The following is an 11,080-nucleotide window of genomic DNA, read 5'->3' on the forward strand; positions in this document are numbered from 1 at the left end:
GGGGGCCAGTTCACGATCAATATCCAAGTACAATTATGTCACAAACTATATTCACGAGCGCGCCGTAACAACTAAACGCACTAGCACAAGCCTGCGCAGATATATATCAATAAATATATAGCTAAAATATCATAAATAAATTGTGGGGCCTTGGACAGCGTTCTTTCTTGAAATATATATATATATATATTTTTTTTTTTTATTACGACTGACAATTTGAAATTTTGGTACAGATTTTTATCAAAGATCGTGGAAGTTGATGCACATGATTTGATTTAACGGGCCCCATAAAACGACGGCGGGCCGGTGCTGGCCCCCGGGCCCCGAGTTTGTCACGAGTAGGCTAAACGGCGAGCGATGCGGCCGAACCCGACTGACCTCTTGCACAATGTGCGTCGCAGTGTCGCTGATTACAGCCAATCAAAATGCAACTAAGCTTTCACCGGTGCTAAAAAAAAATGACATATACATTGTGTTTTACAAAAATAATTTTTATGTTTTGGGGTCATAGTTTGTGGTATATTTACGACGTGAACGGTTGATACCGGCAACGGTGTTGGGGAGTAACCAATTACATGTCACTAGATTATGTCATTTCATTACAAAATCTAAATGTAATCCATTACAATACTGGGAGAAAATGTGCAATTAAATTAGAGGCACTTTTAGAAATTTCCACAATTACAATTTGAAAAATGACTGCAAAAGCTCAGATTTTTTTATCCATATCACTTCCTCCTAAAACTGAGGCTTGTGATTGGCTCATTCTGTCCGGTCTCAAACAGAACATATTTTTCCAAATATGACCACGAAGCAATCTATTGGTGTGTCCGAGACTTTTCAGAGGAAACATCCAAGGGTCCTGCTGATAAATGTATTCTAAATTAAGATGTCAAAATGTAATCAAATGAAATTAGTTCTATTACTTTGAGAAAGTCATTGAAATAGTTAAGACTACAGGTTAACTAAGCAACTACATTTCCAAAGTCATCTTTCCATCACCGCTCGTAAATTGAGGTTTTTCCGGTATTGGTCGGACTTTCCGGCCTGGCGTGGCCCGCTAACGCAAAGCGATCAAGAGCGCCCGATCGGCAATAGGTTTCTCCCCTCGCTGCCGCGTATCCATTCCGCACTGTCGTGCCACGCGGCGCCAAAAAGCGTCGACGAGTAGAACGTGTCCTCCGTGCCGCGCGATTGCATCGCATCTCGCTAGCGTAACAATGTGCTCATTTTATGCCAAAGCACGGGAGCTCTTTTTTCCCCGCAGATTTACGAGCGACGTGCCGCGCCGACGCCAAAGACGGCGTAACACGCGTGAAGGCCCCGCGCGGCGCAGCCTAAAGCGCTTAGCTCGGCACAAACGCGGCCGCATCAAGGCCGGCCGGCGGTAATGCCGATGACACGGGTGGAGCTTAGCGAGCCGGCGTAACCTCTGGCGTGCCGACGCCTGCCGCTGTGCGATATGAGAGCCACGAACGGTGAGAGGATCAAGATGAGAGTGCAGGAAATAAAATAAAAAAATTAAAAATTAAAAAACACACAACTGGAGAAGATGGACGGTGTGCGCCAACTGTGGAAGGGGTTGAGTAGCTTTAAAAATTCATTTTCAGCAAAAAAAAATCCAATGCGAAGGGTGTGCGCGTCATACTGGGGGTGCGCAAACTCTGTGGGGATGTTTAAGGGGGTGCACAGCTTACAAAGTTCAGGGAAAAGCTGCACAATGGAACAAATGATTATTATTATTATAGCGATTATCTAATCAATTTGATTAATCAGATAACAACAAAATATGCATATGAGGTGCAAGTATTATTATTGTCTACTTGGGGTCGCCATCCTCACATTCTATACTGTATTATGTGTGACGGAGTGTCTTTAAAAGGCGGGGCCTGGTGGCCCGGTGAGTGACGTGGGCGCCAGCCCATGAAAGTCCAGTCGGCTGCTGCGATCTCAGATTAGCAGCTGGCTGTTAGCTGGCTAACCGTTAGCCAGTCTTATTTTGTTACTGTTTGTTTATTGTCCTTGACCATTTCTAATATTAAATTAGCTAACACGGCTAGCTTGCGTTGGCGATATTAGGCGATGATGTGAATGACGCGAGGATTTCCTCCAAGCGGTGAAGATGACGGGTGGAGCGACATCGACATCACGTGTTGTTGATTACTCGTGCAAATCTATCAAGCGTGGACAGGTAACACAAATAAATGCTTATTCAAGTACACACGCACGGAGGCAGGGACACACACACACACACACACACACACAGTGAGCGAGCGCGTGCGGGTAGATTTAGAAGCGGAGATCAATGAGAAATGAAGAAATCAATGAAGTTAGCGGAGGGGAATCGATGGCGCCTAATCGGGATGCCGATGGTTTGCGTAAAAACAATTAAGAAGGAAGAAAAATGTTTAACCGCCATGAACCAGAGCCCACACGCATATGTGTGTGCGTACACACACACACACGCACACACTACATAGCGCTACTTATTTACTGCAAATCGTTCCACAAGTACAAATATTAGGTTTAAGGTATAGGTTTAATTATAACATTAACGTTAAATGTAATGGTCGAGCATCAAATGTTGCTTTCAAGACATTTTAGGCTCTGGTTACCATGGTGACGCCTGGGATTTTGTGTTGTTTGTGTTTTGTGTTAGAATTATTATTTTTTTTTTTAAACTCAAGTCATTATTTATATTCATAAATATTACTGACAAAAATATATTTTATGTGTTCTTATAAAAATAGATATTTCTTTTCATAGGTTTTTAAAATTTAAGGTAATAATATCACAAATACTATTTGTATTTAAAAATATGTGGCTATAATAAATATCTTTATTTTTATTGTTTTGTTTACATTTAATTACATAGCTAAGTATTTATGTAAAAATTATTTTACTATAAAATTTATTTTTATAATTTATAGCATGGTAAAATATGGAAATGTTTTATTTTAGTGTAATCTTCTAAGCATTAAAATTGTTATTTATATGTAGAACAATTTTTTTACCATACGTGTTTCATAAGTTAGCAAATATTCATGTGAAATTATATGAAAAATAATTCAAATGTATTTTCTACAAAACATTTACTCATGTATTAATATGAATAATGAATACAAAAATAAAATTCTTCTGATAGCTTTTAACATTCAGAAGACATGAAATTCTTAATATTTTAAAATATGTATCTATTATTATTTATTTATATTTAGTAATCATTCATTACTTCAAAAACATAAATGTAAAACCATTTTATTTTAATCATGTTATTTAAAAAAACCTAAAAAATGTCAATATTTTAGTATAAAATGTATTCAATCATTTCTTAGTGTAAAAACATAAAATGAAAATATTTTCATTTTCATAGTTTCTTTACCTTAATAATTGTATTTAAAAATATTACAATATTGTTTTAAACTCAAAACTATTTTACAACAATATCGGTTTTATAATTGATTATTTGAAATAAATATAATATTTATGTCATTGCGCTCGCGCGTGTGTGTGTGTGTGCCAGGCGGGGTTGTCGCGGGGCCAATCGATTGCGGCAGGCTCACTTACGAGCGGCGCGGAAATCAATGGGCCGGGCCAATGACTTGGGCCGCCGTGTGGATTAGTGAAGTGTCAACTAATCAGAGAGTTAGTGAACGTGACACGCCGCCTATTAACCTATCGATAGGACACTATTGACGAGGCCGGAAACGCCCCGAGACGCTTCGGAAGCAGGAAGCGCCGGCGAAACCCCGAAAACGTCCGCGTGCAATTAGCATAATACTTAAATCTTCTGTCGCGAATTTTTAAGGGATCGTTTTTGATGTTTTTTACAGGGTACAGGCAAGTCCGAATTTAGGATTGCGCACCTTCCGTGTCGTACCACGTTTTGCCGTTTGTATTATTTGTTGTTCCCACGTGGCAGAGAGAATATCTGCCTGTGAGTATTGTTGTACGCTCTGTTTGTATGTGTTGCTGCGCCGTGTGTGTTGAAGTAGCACATTCTATGATGTTCTATAATTATTATAATTACCGCCAAAATTATTTGTATTTTTGATTCCAAAAAAATGTATTCAATGTTATGAATACTTTTTTATTGAATTGATTTAAAACATGCATTTTTTCTCACATATTCATTTTTGTAATATTGACGTGTAATTTATCTAATTCAATCAAATATACTCTTGACCCTGATCCTATATTTTGTTCTTTTTGTGTGTGACTACAGGCAGATTTTTCAAACGTGTTCTTGTTTGCAATGTTTGAAAATGATTTGGGCGGGTGTTTGTTAATTCCATTCAAACTCGATTTGGCATGTGCCTGTACAAGGCTGCACAAAAGACTCATTCAGCCACCAGGCGAAGCCAAGGCAGGACGCCGGACAAAAAGAATGTGTTCGCGGCTGTGCGTGCGTGCGTGCACGTGCGTGTGTGTGCTTCAAGAGCAGCTGTAATGAGGGACAAGAAGAAGAAAATCACCTGAGAGTGAACATGAGACTAGTAGCAAAAAAAACAAAGATAAATGAAAGTACAATGACGCTAGCTTATTTTTATTTATTTTTTTAAAACACTTTAAGAAAATGAGCTTGTGTTTATTTGTGTACCTGGATTGTTACAAATGACTACGCTATTCGGCGGATTGTTTTTCAAGGGTTTTTACCGTAAAAAGGCAAGTCTGAATTTAGAGTTGCACATCTTCGGTGTAGTACCACGTTGTGCCACAACACACTGGGCAGCACTGAGCTCTACTGGAAGAGATGGAGCATAATATAAAATGGGAAAAAAGCAAGAAGAAGAGGCGGAGAAGGTCCCCAACTAGAAATATTTGTTGTTCCCACGTGGCAGAGAGAATATTTGACCGTGAGGACGTTGTATGCTGTGTTTGTATGTGTTACTGCTCAGTGTGTGCAAAGTAGCGGTTCAGTGAAGACAACGGCAATGGGAATTTGTGTCAGCCAGTCGATGACGTATTGCATTATATGTTTGTATCAAGCTTGCAGACTTTCGTTAGATGAAACTTTCTGCCGTTTAAACATATGATAATTTATGTTAAATTCAATTTTCTTTTATTTCATGTGTCACCTTTTTGACAGTCATTTTAAAGGGGACGTGACAAACAGTTTAAAGTCTTATTTGTTGAACTGCGCGAGCGAGAGTGTGAGAACAGGCGCCAAGGAAAGCTTTTAAGTGTCCTTTAATAGGTTTTGTGTAAAAAGTGTCTTTTTTTGGTTGTTGTTTTTTTTATACGGTCGCTCTATATGGCAGATTTTCACGTCTTGCTATTCCCGCATTAAACAGGATCACCAATCCAATCAAAAGGCGTCCTGACTTTTCATGGATTTTTGGCAGGATTGAAGAAGGAAGAAGCACAAGAGGAGTTGATGTAAAAATATACAAAACAAGAGTATTTGAGGCTGTGAACAAAAATAAGCGAAGTGATGCAACAATGCAAGAGAAAAGGCGAAGGAGGAGGCGGATGAAGGCGGCCCTCCCACACACGCACGCCGGATTAGGAAACATATGCAGCCGAGTAGTCGGGGATTAAGGGGTGAAGAGGAGTGGGAAAGTGGGAGAAGAAGACTGCTACGAGGGGGCAGGAGGAGGGCGGGGGGCTCGGCCAGCCGGATTTCCAGCCCCGCTTTTATCCCGCCTCCTCCTCTCGCTCACCTTGGTCTTTGAAGCATCGCACGGCGGCTGAGCGAGGAGGAGACGGGACCTGGCTACGTGCTGGACAATTCGTTCGCTACAATCACCCCAAAAACAAAACCAACAAAAACGCAACCGATGTCAACCCGCTCGAGCCGGCTTGCGAAGGGCATCCGCCGAGGCCCAGCAAACCTCATCCTGGTTGGGACATTAGGACAGAGGAATCTATGAAAATCTGGCAAGATTCACGAGAGATTAATAATGATGATACATAGCAAATAAAATAGAACTTGCTTGGGGGAGGTAACAGTAATAACGCTTTTTTGCTGTGACAACTGCAGCATTACAAAAACACTAATTCAGTACTTCGATATTTGTGTGGCCTTACAGTTAACACATATTGTATCCTTAAAATGAATTGTTCTTCCCTTCAGGTAATATTCTCAGACATGAAATAAAACATTGTTTTAAAGCATCGTATATTAGTATATTTCTGTTAATTTATGTACTAATAAATGATGTATAAAAAGGCCCAATATGAATCCAAGTAATTCTCAAAATGTAAACTAATTGTATTGCAAGGACCGAATCAACTAGTTTTCATGAACAAAATTAAAACAATGAATCCACAGTGCTTCAAACAACATGTTACGATAAATTATTTTACACTTTTTAGGTGATAAAGATAAAAATAAATACTAAAATGTAAAAAAGGATCTAATTCCTAACATTCTGTCAATTATTATTCACTTTATTCTGATAACAGCATGAAGTTGGATTTGGGAAATTGTGTTTAATTGCGTCATAAAAAAAATAGCCATCATCACAAAATGTCAACGTTTTTACAGGCAATTTTCTTTCCCTGTGCGCGTGCGTGCGTTAAGGCGAGTTCAAAGGTGAAGGTCATGTGACACATGACGGGATGGAGCAGAGCGGACAAAAAGAGGGCACAAATGCTGCCAAAATGTTTTTTCTCTCTTTCTGAAGCAAGATTGTCTGATATATTTCCTTTCCACACCACCTTCAGAAACAAACAAAAAGTATGTTTTAATGAGATGAGACGATGAATCCCTTTTATCTATTAATTTGAGTTTGTCAGGCCGATTAGTCGTTTCTAGCGCATCCCTGCTGATGTGCACTGCTGCCACGATCAACACGGCTGCCAACAGAGAGGAGCTAGTTTACAAAAGCTGTAAATTTCAAATTTCCCGAGCCCTCCAGTTAACTTTTGTTTGTTTTGTTTTTGTAACGACTTGCCACTTCAATTCCCGCGAACAACATGAGCGGAATGACTTTCACGCGGTTTTGCTTACGACGAGAAGGCATTCGCACTGAACATTGCCAAAGACATGGTGCCCATTAATACATCGCAAAAGCCGCTGACTATCCACGCATAGGACATTTTGGACCTGAGGTATGCGCATCCAAGCTGCAAATATTTTGCAAAGGTTGCCTTGACTCAGCTGCACACGTCTACTTGAGAAAAGAACGCGAGAGCGCTTACATCAGCCACGATGCTGTTGAACCTCCATGCATTCCTTCTCCGTGGCGATCTCCCTCACGAGGGCGCCGGGCGCGCTGGCGTCGATCCCAGCTGACTTCGGGCGAGAGGCGGGGCATACCCGGAACTGGTCGCCAGCCAATCAAAGGGCACCTATAAAAAAAAAAAACAGCCCTTCACACCTACGGACAATTTACGGTCCTCAACCCAGAAAACCCACGCGGCCCGGGTTCAAACCTGCAACTTCTGAACTGCGAGGCGGACGTGCTAACCAATTTTTTCCACCGTGCCGCCTCATTGCAACTTCATGTTAATGATACAATAGCAATAAAAAAATACTAATATGCAAAAAAAAAAATTTAATTTTGTTCTTGTTTTCTAAAAATGTTCAAAAATTATTTAAGCATGTTATAGGCTGATGATATATCTATCCTAATAACATAATTGCCCAAGTCATTTTTTAACTGACTGTTACCAAATCTAAAAAGAAAAGGCCAATGTGCTCACTTTGTCACATTTTGACAAAAGGGACATTTTTGCAAGAAGAAGCTCTGAATTTCACATTATCTGTGAAAACAGATAATGTTCATTTCTATTATTTCTGTGGAGGTTCATGCAAGTTAATGCTGAAGAAAAAAAAATTAAGATTTTCTGGTATTAGTAGAAATCCCTGAAGTAAAACAAAACAAAACGCAAAACTTGTTTAATGTCATTTACATTTTCTATAAGCAAAAGGGAAAAAAACATGACAATTAAATGCTATATTGCCAAGCCCTGTTTTTAGTATAATATACATTAACAGTCCTTTTGTTTTCCCCTCCATCTGTCCTTCTGCAAAATCTTTAAGGCTCCGTCCCCAACACACACACACACACACACACACACACACACACATATATACATGCACGTGACCCCGGAGGTCAACCCTTGGTGGATGGGGTCAGACGTCTGGGATGGCACCCAGAGGTCACGACTGCTCGGTCGCATCCTAAGCAGCTGGACAACACACTCGCTCACCAGTGTGTGCGTATGTCAGATTTGTCCGCTCGTTTCCCTGGCGACGAGGTCAAGCCGCGTGTCGCCGCCGCCGCCACGGAAGAACACGGCGCAACGCTATTGATCAAAGCAGAAGCAATCAATGGCGCCCATTGGCCGCTTCTCGCCTCTTCATTATCCGAGGGTTAATATCTCATTAGCGGCTATTATCGCCACGACGACAGGCGGTCAGCGACACACACGCACGCATGTGACAATTCCCAGCCTGCGTCCCACATGCGGATTATTGGAAATCAATCCAGGAGGAGTTAGTGTTTTCCTGCTCGATCGAGTCAACCGACCGGGGAGGGGACTTCCTGTGATGTCACCGTGTGTCCACATTTGTGTTCTTGTGGTCGTTGCCGCGTGTGTCCTCATTCGTGTTGCAGTCGTAGTTGTTTCCGGGTGTGGCCACAATCGTGTTGTGGTCATGGTTGTTGCCGGGTGTGGCCACATTCGTGTTGCGGTCGTGTTTGTTGCTGGGTGTGGCCACATTCGTGTTGCATTCATGGTTGTTTCCAGGTGTGGCCACATTCGTGTTGCGGTCGTGGTTGTTGCAGCGTGTGGCCACATTCGTGTTGTGGTCATGGTTGTTGCCGGCTGTGGCCACATTCGTGTTGCGGTCGTGTTTGTTGCTGGGTGTGGCCACATTCGTGTTGCGTTCGTGGTTGTTTCCAGGTGTGGCCACATTCGTGATGCGGTCGTGGTTGTTTCCAGGTGTGGCCAGATTCGTGTTGCGTTCGTGGTTGTTTCCAGGTGTGGCCAGATTCGTGTTGCGTTCGTGGTTGTTTCCAGGTGTGGCCAAATTCGTGTTGCGGTCGTGGTTGTTTGCTGGGTGTGGCTGCCAGTGAACGTCCATTTGGCAAAGAGAGCAGCAGTTCACCTGGCTGGTGGCAAACGGCTTCTTAGTGGACACTTGAACCTCAGTGTAAGACCATTTTTTTTTTTTAGGGGTTAGACATCAGGTGGTTAAGTACTGATGCGAGCCTCTTTCTATCTGGCCTTTCTCGTTTAACATGGACGGCTTTCTGTCACCCTTCTCTCAAACCGGCAGTCCTCTCTGTCCAGAATTTGGACATTGCTGTCCTTTAAACGAATGTCCCTGATTTTGGGTATATAAATGAGCTGCGTACATTGGTCGTCTTTTCCACACCAAAGATTTCAAACAGAAGATGTCTTTTAGATTAAAGGTGAACCAAGAAGAGTCCAGTTGCTCCTATTCAACGTTTTACAGACACAATTCTGCTACTGTGTCTATTTTAAAAACACACAGACAAAAAAAAAGCAAGCAAGCAAAAGAAAAGCATCATACTTACAGCTGTTATCAGTTCATGTGGTCGACGGTGGTGGGGGCCGTTGGGGGGGGGGGGGGTCAGCATCAGCACGGCTCCTGTCGCTTATCGGCTAGCAGACACTCGTGATCCTTATTAGCCACGGAGGGAAAAGATGCTATTAAACAACCCGACTGGCTGCAAACACACGAAACAGCACAAATATCACCAATCAACTCACTTATTTATTTTCAAATGTAGAAGTGATGATCAGTCACGCTAAGCTACTTACTGTAAAAATCTCAAGCATATGGCACAAAATAACATGAATTGTGGAAGCCAAATGAGATTAGCCCATTTCAACATCACGATTCAACAAAATGTGGCTTCAAAAAACAAACGTTATGAATGACTCATAATGGCGCTAAATTTGGATTGCTTTGCCTACTTTGTTCAACGCGAGCTAGCAGCTGTTATGGCTTGCATGTCTACAAGCTGAGAAACACTTCAAATTGTGTTTGAAAAGCGACCTTATGGTAGAAAATGACAAGAATTTTGACGGGCCAAATGTGGCAAAGTGATATGACGAGTCTCAAGCGAGCATATTAAGGGCGGAAATTGCAACGGGCTAAACGTGGCGAAGCTACAGTCTATCTTAAAAAGCGGATGAATGCTTGTTATTTCTCATTGTGTCTTCTAACACTGCGAGTTGTTTCATATACTCTGTATGACACAAATGAGCTGATAAGACAGTTTAGGGTTATTTACGACATTATGGATGGGACAAGAACGTCAATTGTGATAGGCCAAATGTGGCTAATTGCGATTAGCCTAGCTCAAAAACACGATTAAATATAGCGTTATTTCACTTTACGTGGTCTATAAATCAAACACTGCAAATGCTTTTCCATATTCAACACCACTAATGAGCTGTAGGGATAGCTGAAGGTGATAAATTGTGCGTGTTTTAGTCATTTTGTTCCCAAACTTGTTAGCAGCGTCGGCTCTCGGCTAATGGCGTCCAAAGTTAGGCACGTTACGCACAGTGCGGCGTCGCTAGGCAACCGCACGCCGGTCAAGACGTAAGCGTGCGTCCGGCCTCCGAGCCTCGGAGTGGATTTCGGACGGCGGACGTGACGACAGCGCGCCGGCCTCACCTGCTGCTCGCTGGGGGCGATGGATGGACGGATGACAAATGGAGAAAGAAAAGCGGCCGGCTGACCTCTGACGTCACGGGGTCACGCAAAATCAATCAAATAAAATAAGAAGGAACTCATCATGCCAACACTGCGGAAAAAATGTCGCTATTGTTCTGTTGTCGTTCAATTTCTTTTAATAAAAAAAATGAAACATGCTTGGTGAGTTTATTTTCTAATTGACTAATTGAAAGCCTAGTGGAGATATTCTATTTTAATAACCCGTGTGTGTTTGTCGAAAATGGTTGCTGCTATTGAGGCATTCAAATGAAAAACACAGCTTTAGTTTATTTTCTTTACAAAAAAAATGAACTACTTGTACTATGGCAAGTAGTTGTGTAATTATAATCACTTTAGTCTACAGTTTTTTTTTTTTCATTTTCATTGTCTACGCTGCAGAAAAATAAGAATAAAACAAAACCAGGCAGTCTTTGT

The 11,080-nt window shown here is 41.6% G+C and overlaps 1 protein-coding gene across 4 annotated transcripts in view; it reads right to left on the bottom strand.

Moving 5' to 3' along the window:
• LOC133471197 (POU domain, class 2, transcription factor 2-like) overlaps window positions 1–10,549 on the bottom strand; it is a 59,832-nt gene extending 49,283 nt beyond the window's left edge. The window contains exons 1-3 of one of the 4 annotated variants that reach the window (XM_061760504.1): window positions 9,691–10,549; window positions 9,495–9,601; window positions 7,147–7,296 (exon numbers count right to left, since the gene is read on the bottom strand). In XM_061760504.1, the coding sequence (XP_061616488.1) occupies window positions 7,147–7,262 (116 nt within the window). In that variant the 5' untranslated portion in view covers window positions 7,263–7,296; window positions 9,495–9,601; window positions 9,691–10,549. Of the gene's footprint in view, window positions 1–7,146; window positions 7,297–9,494; window positions 9,602–9,690 lie in introns of those variants that run through there. The other 3 variants (XM_061760500.1, XM_061760501.1, XM_061760503.1) reach the window with 3 other exon arrangements.
• Window positions 10,550–11,080: the final 531 nt, after the last annotated feature.

The sequence above is a fragment of the Phyllopteryx taeniolatus genome, chromosome 21 (assembly GCF_024500385.1).
Source record: "Phyllopteryx taeniolatus isolate TA_2022b chromosome 21, UOR_Ptae_1.2, whole genome shotgun sequence".
Lineage (NCBI taxonomy): Eukaryota > Metazoa > Chordata > Actinopteri > Syngnathiformes > Syngnathidae > Phyllopteryx > Phyllopteryx taeniolatus.